The sequence below is a fragment of the Anopheles coluzzii genome, chromosome 3 (assembly GCF_943734685.1).
Source record: "Anopheles coluzzii chromosome 3, AcolN3, whole genome shotgun sequence".
Lineage (NCBI taxonomy): Eukaryota > Metazoa > Arthropoda > Insecta > Diptera > Culicidae > Anopheles > Anopheles coluzzii.
The window spans coordinates 85,227,554-85,244,465 of NC_064671.1; the positions used below are offsets into that span (position 1 = coordinate 85,227,554).

Consider the following 16,912-nt stretch of genomic DNA (forward strand, 5'->3'; position numbering starts at 1 on the left):
GCCAGTTCCGAAGCCGATTCCGATTCAGATTCCAGATCCGATTCCGCAATCGATTCTATAACTGATTCCGATTCCGGATTCGATTCCGGAATCTGATTCCGGACCTACTATCCGGAATCGATTCCATGCCATCGGAGCTAGCCGGAATCGATTCCGACGAAAACTTCATTTTTCCCATCACTGCTACAGACACACTGCTACATGGAGAATGATACTCACTTGCTAGCCGTAGCATGATCGTACCCCACCAGATGGCCCAACCCCACCCGACGACGCAGAAGATGATCGTGAAGCACTGCGAGATGCCCACGATACAGTTGATGATGAACGAACCGATGCGGCCCTTGATTGAGTCGTGCTGGGAAAAGCGAGGCTTGCCAATGCACAGACACAGCCCACCGGACAGTACCGTCCCGGAACCGGGTATGACTACGTTGAGGAACTGTACGAAGGGACGAAATGTGTTACATATTGCTTCGAAAGTTGAATTTCCTCAAGGACTCAAGGACGGACCACTCACCAAACAAAAGTACGCCAAACAGATCGGAAGCACCGGAATGGCACCACGCATTAAAGAGGAGTGCTCCACCAGTGACATATCGATTTTTGGCCGCAAGTCCTGCAAGAAGAAATCAGCATTTGGCATTAGAGAGAGAGAAAAAAACGGAGGAAAATTGTCCAAGTCATTCCCGTACCTCCGGTGGAATAGTGGGCGCAATGCTCTGCTTCTTGCTCAGATTGCTCGTCCGGCGGCTCTGGTTGTCGCCCTTCTTTTTGCAGCACATCATACAGCAGCTCAGACAGTTGAAGCTGAAAAACCGTAGCATGATTAAGCACTTTCTAATGAAGGCAAATTGCCTTAAAAACCCCTCGCTACTTACGTCGACTTCACCGGGACTTTCTTTTTCGGTTTCGCCTTCACCTTCGGACGCTGGCGCTTGAAGCAGAAGCAACACTTGACCGTCTCCATCTCGACCGGTTCCTCCATCTTGTGGCGCTTGACCTGCGTACCCTTGCCGTCGGTGGGCGGCTTCGGTCGGCAGCAACAGAGCAGGCTACTCCAGCACGATCGGCATCGGGACTGATCTTCGGACGGTGGATCACTATCGATCGAGGAACGGGGCTAAAATGTTGATGGTAAGTCGAATTAGAAAATGCTGCTAAACTCTCTTCTGTTTCTCCATAACTTACCACCAGCTCACGGGACTTGTTCCGGCGACAGCTAGCACAGCAGCTGAGCGACTGCCAGCAGGACGCCAGCGACGACTTGGGTTGCGATGCGGCGGCCGGTGCACGCTGCACGATCGCCGTCGATTCCGGTGCCGTCTTGGAGTTGCGGCACCGCCGGCAGCAACCGAACAGCCGCTCCCAGCAGCTTTGCTTGCCCGGTTCGTTGGCCGTCGTTTGCTTTGCCGTCTGCTCCTTGGCCAGCTGCCCGTCCGCCTTACGCTTGCCGAGACGGCTCCGGCCGCAGCACCCGCTGCAGCTCCGAAAGCATCGCCTAAACGGTAGGCAGAACCGCGTGCAGCACGGTGCACAGCAGGCGCAGCAACATTTCGAGCACTTGACCTGCTCGTCCTCGTCAAACTCGTCGCTGCGGGGAGGAAGAGAGATAATTGAAAGCAGAAAGTGGTTATAAGTAGGACGGAAGAAAGCATTTTCAAGGAAGGAAGCAGTGTTGCGGAAGAGATAGGTACGTGAAGAGAGACAAATCGACAGAGATAGCGACGAACCCGCACCGCACCACGCGTGTGTTGAAACGTTTATTGTTTCCCTTTCCGATTGTGTATCCGGTGCAACGGAAGCGGCGCGGAGGTGGGAAAATGGAAACAATTAAAATTTATTGCCACCACCCCGTGAGCGATGCGAATTTATGCAAAACGCGCCGTCCGTCGTCGTCGTCGTCGTCTCCGTCCCTGAGCGTTCGCTTCCTGTGCGCTCACACGTGCGTGCTCGACTGCGCTGCGGTTACAAGTGAACTGGTGGATGTGGAAGCCTTTTCCACCCGTCGGAAAGTGAGCCTCGCACACACAAACATACGCACACACATACACACCACGCTCGTGTACTATTTTTTGTCGCATAGTATCAACCCTCCCGAGCGCACTCAAGGACGGTGGGACCTTTTGCGAGCTTTTATTTATTTTACCCGTCACGTCACGGACATTTCCTTTCGGTCCAGTTATATAGTTTGCAGGCCTTTTGTGTTAAAAAGGCGGGAAAGGGGCGTGCAAGAAGGCGCAAGAAATTCTTTATGCGAAGGCAAAACCCTCTCCTTCACTGGCCTCAAGCTTCAATGCTCTCTCGTAGCTCAATTAATCAGCCTCGTCAGTCTCAAAACTCATACCGCATGGAACCTTAGTGGTGCAATTCGCGGAATGCAATTCATTGTAGGGTCATGTTTGGGCGTTTTAGACGCCTTGAGTCGCCTATGTGGCTCATAAATTAATCACGTTTCAGAAACTATTTTATTATCACAATTTTCTTAAGGTCAGGCTGTGAAATTCTATTCGGTTTCCCTGGCTCGAATGCGCGCACACGGAACGGAAACGTGCGCATAATAATGTGACAAGCGCACAAGATTTGTTGCGTGGTCGTAAAATCACCCAACGAATGGCCGCTAGCGTGCCTCATCTGCAGTGCTCATTAGTGGTGTGTCAAAGTAAGTTTGGGTGCTGTTGTATGAACAAACTTTTATTATGCTAATTAGGGGAGGTTCCAATTCACGGCTCAGTCATTAATTTTAAACACAACTGTAGCATCATGAGTAAAATTTCCATGTAGTTAATGAGGTCTCTCCAAAAACACACCTTTGTGTATATTCAACTATGCATTCGATGCTAAGACTAGAAGGAGTTATGTTTATCTATTGTTTTCACAGTTTAGGAATATTTTCTTCGATCTCTTGGCTATTTTCGGTGCTATACTCTTTTTTATTGTCCCATAAAAGCATGCTAAATGCCGACCTTCACCAAACAATGGACCTTTGCATATAGAATTGCATATCTTTAGGCGTCATACCTCCATTATACGATTTAACGTATTTATGGTTATAAATCTGTCACTAAATCGTATGACTGATCAGATTTAAAACAAAATAAAGGGAGAGTGATTTATTTTGGGCCTAAGCCTGGCAGATCCTTCCATCTACGGGGCCTTAAACAACCACAGATAGTGATGTGCTCTCTACAGCGCACCCACGATGCCGATTCGACTCCGAATATTTTTAGTCCGATTCCAACTTCGGCAAAGTGGGAACCACGTTTTTTTGTCTTTCACTTTGTGCGTGCACTTCGTATACTTCTTCTCCTTCTTCTATTTGGCGTAACGTCCTACGTGGACATGCCGGCCTATACAGGCTTTCGAGACTTAATTCATTACCACGCAGCCGGATAGTCAATCCTTGCTACGGGGGGACGATTCATTGTAGGCTTGAACCCATGACGGGCATGTTATTGAGTCGTTCGAGTTGACGACTGTACCACGGGACCACCAGACTTCGTATACATGCCTTACTTTTGAAGGTCGAATCCAACTCCAGCTGATTCGGAACGCCTCCGGATGTCTCCGGACGACTCCGACGTCTCCGGAATATTCCGGAATACTCCGTCTCCAAACGACCCCAAACTCCGACTCCTAGCAATTCTGGACGACTCCTGGCAATTCCGGACGACTCCGGATAATGCTGGGCGGACCTAACTTAACTACCTCAATGACTTCACCCGGAAATCGGATATCCTCACGTATCGCACTTGCGTTAATTACGTTTTCAGTGATTTCAATATTTTATCTAAAATTTTGCTTATTTTACAGCAGAGTTTTTGTTCAATTTCACCACAATTGAAATCAACGACTTGCTAAGCCAACAACCTCAGCCAGGCCAATCATTCAGCAGGATAAGGAAAAATCCTTTTTATTCCAATGCGATTACTAAGAAGACACGTTTAATAGTTCCACGTGTAATAGTAGGTAATTAAACACACAGACGAGATAAGCAATATCTTTTGATTTCCATCTTGCACTACCGCTTCTTGCTTTCAACCAATTCAATGTACACACGCAATTCAAACCTTGTCAAACGTGGTTCATCAATATCCTTTTTGCGTTCCTATTTTCAACTGTTTTACATCAACAAAACCACTTCGTATTAGCTAACCTTCAATCAACACAACTAATTCCTTCCAATCGATAGCTTGAGCTCTCCAGTTAAGCGCTTTTGCTGAAACGTATTTGATTTGCCCCCAAAAATAGGACTCCACTCCTCACAATTCCTAAGGCACACGTTCAATAGCAGGCTCACGAAACGATTAATCCTATTTTTGGGCTCGTTAAACCATCCAAGGGGACAACCCACACGATCGCCACGACCGAACACCGAACTAGAAACCCAACGACTTGTTGGCGAGCACGTCCGTTTGCTACTGAACCGCCTGCCTCGAACGGTGGTTTGATTAATCCGCATCCGTCTAAGGAAAAGCGGTGGTTTTGTTTTTCTCTCGCCCCAATATAAAAATGAAACCAACCTGCCCCCCCCCCCCCCCCCACCCATTTAGTCCCATAAATGATGGTGGTGCCGTCCCGTTTTGCTAACCTGTGCCACGTACGAATTAATTCACTCTGGCTATCGTGCAGCGAAATGCTGTACACGGACGACTCTCTGCTGACCGTCGGCCGATTTCCGTCGTATCGTGCCGCTGCCATCACATCGGGGCACGTTTTTTGGGGGAGGGAGCACGTTCGAGGGGCACCGTCTTGTTGCGTATATTGCGCCTTGTTGTTTTTCTTGTTCGCTTTACACTTCAGCACACAGCACGGTACAGAGCACTTTCGGTTTATTTTAGTTTTCGTTCCATTTCATTCTCCAGCAACTCCAGGGAGCAAAAATAAAAATAAGGGAAAACTATTCGCACACAGCACCAGCACACCGAGATATCACACCGTAGAGATCTGTTACACGCGCGTGCCGCGATATTTCTTGAACCGTTTTGGGGTGGGCGGCCAGTTGAAGTTCTTAAATGAAAAGGAGGTCGCACCAGTTTGTTGAAAAGGGGAGGAAAAAAGAGGGCACGCGACACATACATAAAACCGCACCGACACACTCACAGCACAGAAGGAGCGCTCGTCTCGTGTCTCGGGTGAGAATAATTATAAAGAAAAATATATGTAATCACACAACAGCACCACCCGCCGGCCGCATATATGGTTCGTGCCGTGGCTCTATAGCTAAGGAAGGAAAACGGTTCACTGGACGCGCGTCTTATCGCAAAGAGCAACTGCACGTGATGCACGTGGTGGAAGCAACTGCACCAAACCAAAGCACACGATTACAGTTCACTATCCTTCGCTGAATGGTGTCTTAAGACGTTATTTTAAGTCTTACAAAACATGTACAAACGTTGCTTAATTGTTGTAGAGGTGTCACATCGTCTTGAAGCGTCTCAGGACGAAAGCTCCTATAGTCCACCTAAGACAACACACCAACAGGAAGCACCAACCGTACCGAACCGATTGGATCAACCGAACGAACCGGTATAAGGTGACGACCTGTAAACAGGAACCTCTGTCCCGACAGCCCGAGAACCAAACGAACTTGCACCGCTTCTTGCCGCGTGCCAAGCGTTGTTCGGCTTTTGTCCCTTTTACTACACCTCGAGCCATGCTTGCGTCTCCGCACCCCAAAAACGGCCACCGCTTTCCCATCACACCCATTCGGTGGCTTCGGGCCGGGAGCACCATTTCTAATCAATGCAAAGTATTGAATCTGGCAAAAAAATGTATTTTAAATTCAAATTGGTTACAAAAGGTATGGAGAGGGCCTTCTTTTTTTTTGTTGTTGCTATTGTGCAATGTTTGCAAATGTGTTGGTACACATGCTTTCCCTTTTCAAGCAAACACCAATTTTGCGGTGGAAAAGTGGGTATAGTAAATCTTGTTTCCTTTTCATTCTTTCTTACATACGCAAACCACTACAGTCCGTTTTTGCTTCATTTCGCTAATGATGGAGCAAATTGAATAAATTTCAACTTGCCTTCACTGCTTGTCGCATTATTCTTCTTCTTTTCTTTTCCTATGTGCGAGGACGGTACAGTGGTACCGAAAGAGCACATGGAAGTGGATAGCATATTATGTTTTTTCTTTAAAAAATTGAGAAAACAATAATTTTACATTATTTTTTATCTCGAAAAAGCTAAAGTAAGTGTTATAAGAGTAAAACATATGCAACAGTCAACAAATGGATAGAATTTGTCTTACAAATTGCATACAATTAGGCGTTTTAAACAATTGCTTTTACAATTTTGTACCGTCTACCTGTTTTCTGTCAAATTTGTATCGTAGTAAACATTATTTAATTTCAATATTTGAATAACAAAATAACGCTCTTTCGAAAGGTTTTTCTTATTTATTATGGTGCTTTTAATACAGGAATTTTTAATCAAATTTTAAGCATCTTAAAACATTTTTCATAGCTTATAAGGTTTTCATTGGTGCTATAAAGTTAATAGTATCTTTAATCATTTTTTTAATTGTTCTGCTTAAAGTTAATTTCAGTTATTATTACTACAATGTAAAAAAATGTTATAAAATAATCAGTTTGCATAAATTTAGGCGTTTAGAGCGAAAAAGGGTTTTTGGTCTTGAATCGATCAAACACTTCAAAAATCCGTATTTTTACAAAAAATAAACAAATTGATAAACGATTCCATTCCATTTGCATTCCCACTGTTCCCCACTGACCAGCCGAGCTTGACTGGAAAGTGGCAAAATGGACGAGAAATCGATTTGTGACACTTTTCGTCGCTCCCATCCAGCCAGCCCACCATCCAGTCATCCAGCTGGAGGTCCTTCGCGCGTACAAACTCGTAAAAAGAAACCGAAAGGATCGATCGTTGACCAGGCACCGGCACCAGCATACAAAACGGCAAGGTCTCCGGCATCACCGACACTAAGTGAATTCGGTGTGGTGGAATTTCCCCGTGACTTTGCGGTTGCGGTCCGAGGTCCGAGCGCAGGTCCGTGTTTGCGTGACTTTGACTTTGATGAGCTTTGTGGCCGTTCGAAGGGAACAGACACCTTTTTTTAATGGTGTGGGTCAGAAGGTTTAGTGGTGAGAAGCAACTTCGGTCACAAATCACTTGATTGTAGACGGAAGGAGGGTAAAGGGAGAAAAAGGAGGAAAGGCAAGGCAATAGTTAATCATTTGCGGCGCGTCTTCCGGTTTGCGAAAACGGACACCGATACTGGTGCCGGAATGATTAACGACGGACCCGAATTGGCCCTAATGGGCAAAAGCGAATCATCATTTACATCATTGCGATGGGTAATTTATCATTTTTGGGTGCCATTACTCATAGTGATGTCGATTAACTACATCTAATGATGCATACATTTACAGTAATATTTACTTCAAGTTTGTTCTGTTGCAAAATCGTTAAGTTAAAAAATAGCTTTTATTCGATGTTATTTATATTAACAATTTTCTCAACTGACGGTAAGAAAAGTACCTACAAGCGTCCCTTGCACTTCTTGCACTATCACCATGCAAACATACACGTGCCAGTATGCAAGACCTCGGCGTCAACAGTTCCAACCCTCAACCCGAACGGGGAAATGTAATAAACATAAACAAAAAACTCAAACTTTTAGCCCTTGTTCGGTGTCGGCAGCGAGGTATGTTGCGGCACCCCTTTCTGAACGGACCTAGCCGGTAGGAGGGTAGGCAAGCAGGCAGGCTAGAAAATCTGCATTCCCGACCCCTCCGGCCGAAGAAAATGCAAATGCAAAATCACTTCACGTGAATTATTTTACGTGGCAAAACAACACACGGTGGTGCAGAGTGTAGTGTAAATACAGGACTACTGAGGGAGGCGCAGGACGGAATAAAATAACTGCAACCAACTTCACTGTCACGCTAGGTGTGGACCTCGGAGGGTTTTTGTGTATTTTTTCTCCTTCCTACTCCCATTCCAACACGTTACACACCCCAAGGCCTTTGCTTTAAAATTCAAAATGTAGCAACGAGAGCAAGCTACAGCAACTTTGAGAATTCTTTAAATGCAAGGGGAACATTCGCGAACGTACAGCGCAGAACAAGCGCGATGTCAGTTGCAATTGTGCCTCTGCTTAGATAGACATGACTGTTGCGCTATTAATCAAGCGTAACATCTTCACACGTTTAATTGCACTGAGGTGAGGCGTGGCTTTGGATTTTGACACTTTCATTAAGCGCAAAGACAGCATAATTTGATGTGGATAGTAATTGACAGTGAAATTAAAGTGTCAATTAAAGGGTAGCTTAATGCAGGGGAGAGAATTAAACATTAGAAAAAACATTCATAAGAATAAGAATAGTTTAACAAAAAAAAACAACAGAATAAGTAATGTTAAGTAAAGATAAAGTAAAAAATAGTTACAATACACAACATAAAAACGATATAAAACAAAACAAAAGTAGTTGACTTCAGCAAAAAAAAAAACAAAGTAAATAGTAATAGTAAACCAATAAATGACAATATAAAAGATTGGTCATCGTGGTCATTACATAAAAAAAAATCTATTAAAGCTTAAAAAAATCAACTGTATGTGTTCGGTAATATATTCGAACAAAAATTTGTAGTTAAAAGAAAGCACCACAAAGCCTCCCTTCGCACAGCGCATTTCAACTCGTTTGCATGCTTCTCTTACAGACCCTACCACACGATAAGAACCACCCATCAGCTCCACCCAACTAATAAGCGGGTGACGGAAATATGCAAATTCGCTAACTACCGTCTGTGTGGTTGAAGCAAGCAAAGAGAGAAAGAGAGATAGAGAGATACAGTGAGAAAGGGAGTATGGTTCGCAAATCGGTCCCGTTCTCCTTTCGCTTGAATGTGCCCCCAATTTGGTACACACACGGACCCCGGCAAAAGGAACAAGTGTCCATCAACGGTTCTGCTCCAGGCGCAGTGAGTGTGCATGAGCACGCTTCCGGTCCCGTACCGTAGTGGCAGCATAATTCACGAACCCCTAAACCGCCCCCAGGACCCTTCTTCTACCCCCCGCCGTTCTGGTTCTTGATTTTTACGCCACGATAAACGTATAATTCTCTTTTAAACGAGCGTGCTTTAAAACCAGAACCAATCCACCCTGTACACATCCACTGCCGGAACGAGCGAGGGAGGGAGAGAGAGAAATCAGCGAAAAGAAAAAGACGAAAACATGGCAGCTACTTCTAATCACGTCACGTTACTTAAATGAGCCTTATGAGACAGGCCGGCCGATTAAAAGTGGGTTAGTGTGTGGCCAATTTTGTGCCAGTTGGTTACAGGTAGGTTTGTACAGGAGGTTTGGGGAAGTAATTGCAGGCTGTAAATAATGAATACAAATGTGCCCATCAGTATCACGGGAGGGAGGTTGTTGATGTGTTAGAGAGCCGTAAGACAATCTGATAAGAGAAACAGATTTATATAATCATACGATATGTACAAAGCAGGTTAAGAAGTGGATGAATGCAACTTTAAATGTCTTTGGAATTAGGTATACAAAATTCCTTGTAGAAAATTCTTACAATTTCCAGTAAATAGCCAAATAGACCAATCCTAACCTAAAAGTAGCTTTTTTTATCTCTTTCTCTCTCTCTCTCTCTCTCTCTCTTCACCTTGCTCTTTAGTGTATTTAAAAAAATGTAGGACGGTAACGCGCAAAAGCGTAATACGACAAAGGAATTCTTTGCCTTAATACACGATAGACTTGAACGGTGCCTGAAGCGACGAACCTTATTATCATATTAAAATGAATTGACGATTTATCCTCATCTTGTCAGTGCACTATCTTGACGATCTATGCTAACATATGACTCATGCAAAGGATTGTATCTTACAATCCTGGATTTCCTTGTTCCGATCCTGCCAAAAACCAGGCTCACACGGAAGAAGATATTTAATTCATTTAACTCATTATTATTTCACCAGTCTGCCTTTAAGGCTTAACTGAGTATTCTAATTACACTTAACTGTACTTAACTGAAGTATAATTACAATTACAGTTATTCAACAATTTAGAGAAGAAAAAAAACAACTAAATACAAAATGAATTGAGATAAAAAATCGTTATCTTTCGTAAACAGAAAGAAAGTAATACATAGAAGTAAATGGCAAGATTAAAAAGACGGACGAGATGTTCAGTCCCGAGAAACAACTTAAGGAGGAGTTGAAGTTGACGAGATTATGACCATGATAGAGAGTTCTTAAGCAGATCAAAGATCTCTAAAAATCAGCTAAAACCCTGAGTATGAAATCCATGATTTTATTTGCTTTGGTTATTACAACCTTTAACTGTTGTTTGAAATTTAACTGTCAATCAACTCGTACTCGCAAGCGTAATTTTGATTTTCACCAGCGCATCTGGCGGCGGCTGGTGGAAGCTTTTTTTGGTCATCGAGGGAATGGACCTGCCGGATCTCAAAATTAAGTAGTTTTTCCATCGTTTTCCATTGCAAAAATGGATGCAATGCGTGCAAGACATGTGTATCTACGTTTTACAAAACTTTTCTCCTCCGATTTAAGTAAAAAACATGGAAAATTAACGTATTTTCTGGAGCGGCTCCAAATTGCTTGGCAAAATGCTTCGGTCAGCCGCCGCCAGATGCGCTAGTGAAAATCAAAATTCCGCGTGCGAGTACGATCAATGTAGCCCGGCCTTAAGGTTACAAAGAGACGCAACACGAGACAGAGATACATCGAGAAGCTTATAATCAATATAAATTGGAAAGCATATTTATCAGGACAAAGGCACATACAATGAGCACAACGTCATTCAAGGAAGGAATTTAGGTAGAGTTGAACACTTGCTTCGAATATTGGGCAAATGTGAGCGAAATTGAGCTCCAGATTTAAAGAGACATTGCCACTCACCTGTTGCTTCCAGCACCGCCACCCCCGTCCGGGCCCATCGTCCGATCGCGCATCGACTCCGTGTTGGCACTTGAAACGTTGTCCATCCCGGGACTCCGGCTACCCTGCTGCTGCCTGTGCTCCGCCATCGGCGACTTCATCCGGTGCTCGCCATTGTACTCGTTCGACACCTTCTCACCCTCGCCGTCGCCCGCCACCGTCAGCTCGTGCGTTGCCACACCCATCGAGCCCTGCCCGTCACCGCCACCACCACCACCCGCCCCATGGCTCGTCTCGGTGTCGGTTGTATCGTCGTGCTCCTGCGAACCCTCCGTCACCTTCGTCATCGTTTGCGGTGCCATCGTACCGCCGCTTCCCGTCTCACCATCCCCGCCCGCTCCAGCACCTCCCGCCGTCGGTGGACGAATGTTGGTGAACGAACGGGCGTGAGCAATGCTCTTGATAGAAAGCAGCGATCCCCGGCTCATCATCCTGCGCAGCGGTTTCGTGCTGGTCGGTTTTTCGTTCATGCCGCCCGCCTTCGATCCAACGGTGTCTTCCCCTGTACCGTCCGCTCCCGCCGTACCGGGAGCGTTTCTAATTGAGGCGGACTGCAGGCGAGTGGAGGATGCCATCGTCCCATCGATAGCGGTCGCCGTCGTAGTGGCAGTGTCGGGCCGTTGGCCAGCATCAGCGGCACGGTCCAAATTGCGCTTGCTTCCCTTCAAGCTGATCAGGCTGAGCAGCGATCCCTTGCTCTGCAGCTTCGGCGTGGGGCGTGCCGATTTCACCCCCACATCGGTCGCTCCCTCCGTGACGGCATTGAGCGGACTCTTGCCACCGAGCTCCGTCCCGGACGCATCGCCTCCACCACCGCCGCCCGAGGAGTCTCCGCCACCCGTCCCTGCTGCCGTCTGGTGCAGGCTCGAACGCGAATCCGACCGCTTGTTCAGCAGCGAACTCTTCGAGTCGCTCTTCTTCGGCTTTCCGCCCATCGTTGCGAGCGATTTGTTGCTGTCGCTCTTCTTCAGCGATCGCTCCGAGTCACGCTTCTCGATGCGTTCCTTAGTGTCGGAACCGGCCCCGTCCGTCGCTTTCGCCGAACCTTTGCCACTTCGCATCTCCCCGCGGCTGTCACTCTTCATCAGCCCTCCCGGGCCGGTCATATCGTTGTCGGAGTGCCGGTTCGCCTTGGACTGGATCAGCGAGCTGCTGCTCTTGCCACCGCGGCCACTCTTGCCCGCTCCCATCATCCCGCCAGCACCGCCGGCAGCTTTCTGGTTCTTCTCGTACAGCTTGTTCGCCCGCCGCAACTGGCCCGGGTCGAGTGCAACGGCCGAGCTGCTTCGTCTCAGCTGCCTCCCCCGTCCTCCGGCTGCCGATTTGGCTCGGTTTGCCGGAGTTCCCGGCAGTGCTTTTCCACTCTTTACACGTCCAGCGCCACCCCCGGTTGCACCCATTTTCCTTTGATCTTTTTCGCCCATTCCACCTTTTGCACTCTTGTCTCTCCTCCTTGCGTTGGGTGTAAGCTTCTCCATGGCTGCGTCCCTGCCAGTGCCTCTCTGGCCCGCCTTCGACGCACCCTTTGGAAGCTCCGCAGCAGTCGGCTTTCGACGTCCACCTGGACCCGCCGTTCCAACACGATCACTGCGCGAACGAAAACTTGCGGCGTAGTTCAACGCACTCTTCAACATTCCTCCACCACCCGTTGACTTTTTCGACCGTTTTGGTCCTTCGTCGTATGGATCGTAATCGTCATCATCGTCATAGCGTCCACCCTTCTTACTTGCGACCGTCTTCGGCTTCTTCCCCTTAGCACTAGCCGTGCCTGATGGTTTGGCCGCGCCCTTCGCTGCCTTTCCCTTCTTTCCATCGGCTTTCTTCTCCTTCACCCCGTTGCCTTCCGAGTCTTTGCGCACGCCCGACCGCACGATGCCAAACTTCATCTTCAGTGCCATCTTTCGCTTCTCACCGCTTTCTTCCTCTCCCTGCGATGCCTTTGCAGCCGCCGCCCCCGCTGGTTTGGCGTGTTTTTCCGGCTCCGGCTCAGTGCTGCCCCCCTTTCGGGCACTTTCTATGATGGCGCGGGCAAGATTGAAGCGTCGCTTTTTCGGTGGCGACGCTTGCACATCTCCCTCCTTGCCGGACGGTGGCTCCGCCTTGCTTTGCGCCTTGGGATCCCTTTCCACGGACGCGTCCTTACTGCCGTCTGCCCGCCCCGGGGACACTTCCTTGCTTTTGTCCCGCGACCTTGGTGACATCAACAGCCCTCGAATGTTAAAAACGGGCGCTCGGAAGCCTCCCTTCTCGCCGCCCTTCTTCCCGCTGCCAGCTCCTCCCTCTTTAAGATCGGCCTGCGAGCTTTCCATCGAATCCTTGTCCGGTACGGGCGATAGAGTGGGCCGGCCGGAGAATGGTTTGTAGCCAAACAGCTTCAGATTCTTCAACTGATGCTCCGGTATCGATATGCGATCGCCGTCCGTCCCCGTTCCGGACAGGCCCGACTCGCTCGGCGTGGGCGTGATCGAGCGCCCGTCCTCCGACGGCTGCGTGATTGTCACTTTGGCACTTGGCACGGTCGATTTTTTGCTAATCACCTCGAGCACACCGCGCTGCCGCCGGCCCGGGTTGGGCGCTAGCGAGAGGGAGGTTTTCGACTTTGCGGGACGTTTCGTGCGGGCGGAGGCCGCCTTCGGGTGGCCACCGAGCGTGCTGAGGGACAGTTCCGAGCCGCTGAAACGCCTCCGATGACCGTGCGCTGCACCGATGGAGCCTTCCTCGGGGAAATCGGCCCCGTAACCATAGAAGCCGACGTTCGAGGTGCCCTGGGTGGCGGAACTGGCCGACAGGATGCGGGAGGAGGCGAGCCGGTGCTTCTCGCGGTACGGCGAGTAGCGGTTGCTACCGCCGGCCAGATCGAACGAGCTGGACTTGGGCAGGACTTCGTTGATGATGGTGAAGGCGGTGTTTTTGTGCTGGCGTGCGTCCGATACTCTAAAACATGAGAAGAGATTGGTTAAGAAGAGGTAGGATCAATATATAAAACAAGAACCAGAAAAAAATAAAATCAAATGGAGACGCCTGGTGCCTTGTAGCAATAAAGCTCAATGGATGCGCCTGGTGCTTTGTAACAATAACGCTCAATGGATGCGCCTGGTACTTCATTAAAAAAAATAACCCCACACTCACCTAAAATTAGATCCCGTGTTTATCTTATCCCTGATAATGGCAGTCGATGGATCGGTACGGCCGTACCGTAGCATCCGCTCGAACTCACTGTTCCCATCGCTCGACGTGGAAGGATCGTGAATCCCTCCCACGGGCAGTGCCGAGGCTCCCTCCTCGTATCCAACCGGTCCGTGCCCGATCACCGTGAAGGTGGCCGTTCCCGGTCCGGCATCACCCATCATATCGACCATCGCGGACCCCCGCATCCCGTACACGCTCGAGTCGGTGATGGAGTTGCGCCGGGAGGCACGGGCCGCCGCTGCCGCCCGCGGATTCTGGAAGACGCCATTCTCGATCCGGCGCGTTATGTTGCCGCCAGTGAACTGCTGCACGTCGGCCACCGTGCGGCTGTTGGTGGGAATGAGGCTATGCTGGTACTCGTGCTCGGAGAAATCAATCCAATCGTTCTGCTTCAGCAGATCCATGTCGAAAATGTTCGATCTGAAGGGGTGGGAAGGTAAAAGGTAGTTTACATCAATATAAGTTAATTCTAAAAGGTTAAAATTTATTGCAGAAACACTCCTGCATAATGAGAGTATATTTTCGAGATAAATTTAAAAAAAATGTAATAATTTTTCAAAATTAATTATTTGCACCATTTTAAGACCTCAACAAGCACTCCCAAGCGAAGCTTACGGTAACACCCAAAAAAAAGCTCTTGGCGTCAGTTTGACGTCTGCCGCAGACACTGTCAAAAAGCACCCGGCCCGAAAGTGTGTCAAACTGGGGTGTGCGTGTATTGGTAGCATTAGCGGAATGGACATTCCCAGCGTTGTATATAAAACAAAAAATTGAGAGCCCTTTGTTGAGGTGGTCTCAAACAACTGTACCCAAAACGCAGGACCGACCGGTTCAGGTGAAACCGGTACAACCGGTACAAACTCGGTACAGCGCGCGAGTACATAACGCCCCACTGAGTGACCTCCATGTAGCTGTGCGTGCGGGCACAAGTTGGTCAGTCGGTCTTTTCCCTTACCCGGTCTTTTCCCTTTCATCGCTTCACAAAACCAAACCCGCACCCTCCCCCAGCGAAGCGATGTAAATGATGGACCCACTTCGCACTATTTCCTTTCTTCTTTTTTGCTTTGTTTTTTTTTTTTTGGTATGGCGAAGCGGTTTTGTGTAACCAACATCTTGCGGCGACTTGAGCTGTTTCTCTCTCGCTCTCTCTCTCTCGTTCTCTCCTTGACCGGCCGTCAACGTCGCTTTCGATGAGGATAAGTTCAGGGAGATAATGAAAAGGTGGCGCAAGCGATAAAACCCGCCCGGCACCTGATTCGGACACCGCGGCGAAGGCCTTTCCGGGGGTCTCTGGCGCTGACCGTCAAAAGACCGGACGTCATGGCTGGACAGTCGTTATGTTTGGCATTTGCTTTGATATTCGAGAGGGAGGGGGGGGATGTTTCGTTTGCTGTAAGTATGCTTTTTGCCCATTTGTTGAGCTGCAAATATGCAGATGGGTTTAGCGCGTTTTTGTTTCGTTTTTTTTATATTATTTTATTTTAAATCGATTGCTAAGGTAATTCATTCATGTTAACACACTTTTTTTTGCACTGATGTAGTTACAGAATGAAGATCTAAAAGAAAGTACGATAACTTTTTCATTTAACCATGAAAATTTACCAAAAAGCCAGAAAACTCCTTTTTAACCAAGTAAACCCTCTTTTATAAGAACTATTTTTGATTAATTTAAATTCATTTAAAAAAATAAAAAACTTTTTTGCTTTCATTAATGTTTAAAAATCATTTTAAAAAGCCATATTTTACTTCAAAACAATGTAATTCCCATTACGTTAGCAGAATCTTGAATACATTCCACAATATGCTCATAGAAAAAATGCAAAAAGAAGAGATAGTACTGACATTTTACAAATGTCAAACCACCTTGCCCGAGCTTTGGTCGAGAACATGAAGATAGGAATGCACATGCACTCGAGAAGGCAAATAGTTTTAGGGCGACAGCACAACAGTAGAAACCTCCACACACACACTTGAAAGAAAGAATACCGGAGCGTCCTTGAATCGTGCGACCCGTGCAGGATGAAACAACTTTCATTCCGAACGGACCAGAACGGACAGAAGGAATGCACTCTACCGTTAGTGGCGAGGTCTTAAAAATAGTTTAGGCAAAATATGGCCACCATGAGATCACGATGGTGCCTCTGATGCGTTTTCTCCCCTTCGGCCCTCCCCGAGGGTTACGTTCTATTCTAAGACTAACCCACCGTGGCAAACTTCACCGTTTACCGCGACGTCATCAATGTGATGACATTTCTGACCAGTGGTGAGGCAAATTCCGGAGCAGAATGTTCCCATTTTCCGCTCGGTGACAAAAAACAAAGCAACGTGTACGGAAAAACAGGTGAACTATTTATTCGTGTACCAAACCCACGGAATGGGGCGACAAGTGATCGCGTTTTGGAATGCAACGGTGAAGCCGGGGTAGCAGGCACAGCGGTAGTAGTGCTGATTTTAGAAGGGTCATTCCGTTTTATGACGTAACGTTATAATTGTTTTCCTGATTGGTTTGACGTGTATATTTTTTCTTCTTTTTGGAGCGCAATGTTTCTTTTTGCTGGTAAGTCAAAATAAGAGTTCTTCTACGCTCATGTTTTAACATAACTTCCTCATTTCTCAGAATTATCATTCTTCAGATCTTATTTCTCTACTTTAAAAGAAGCTTTAATTTAATTTTTTTTAAATGAGATGCGTTATTTGATTACAATGCTAGATTTACTTAATGAAAAATTATGCTAAATTTACTTTTTTATTACAAATATTCTTACTATGTCTTAGGAAAAGTGCCAAAACAA

The 16,912-nt window shown here is 47.2% G+C and overlaps 1 protein-coding gene across 1 annotated transcript in view; it reads right to left on the reverse strand.

The window, feature by feature from the left end:
* Positions 1 to 16,912, reverse strand: part of LOC120955313 (protein stum) — a 28,106-nt gene that overhangs the window by 2,565 nt on the left and 8,629 nt on the right. The window contains exons 3-9 of the mRNA XM_040376061.2: positions 14,061 to 14,540; positions 10,893 to 13,865; positions 1,192 to 1,594; positions 882 to 1,123; positions 696 to 810; positions 521 to 619; positions 220 to 442 (exon numbers count right to left, since the gene is read on the reverse strand). Of these exons, the coding sequence (XP_040231995.2) occupies positions 220 to 442; positions 521 to 619; positions 696 to 810; positions 882 to 1,123; positions 1,192 to 1,594; positions 10,893 to 13,865; positions 14,061 to 14,540 (4,535 nt within the window). The remainder of the gene's footprint in view (positions 1 to 219; positions 443 to 520; positions 620 to 695; positions 811 to 881; positions 1,124 to 1,191; positions 1,595 to 10,892; positions 13,866 to 14,060; positions 14,541 to 16,912) is intronic.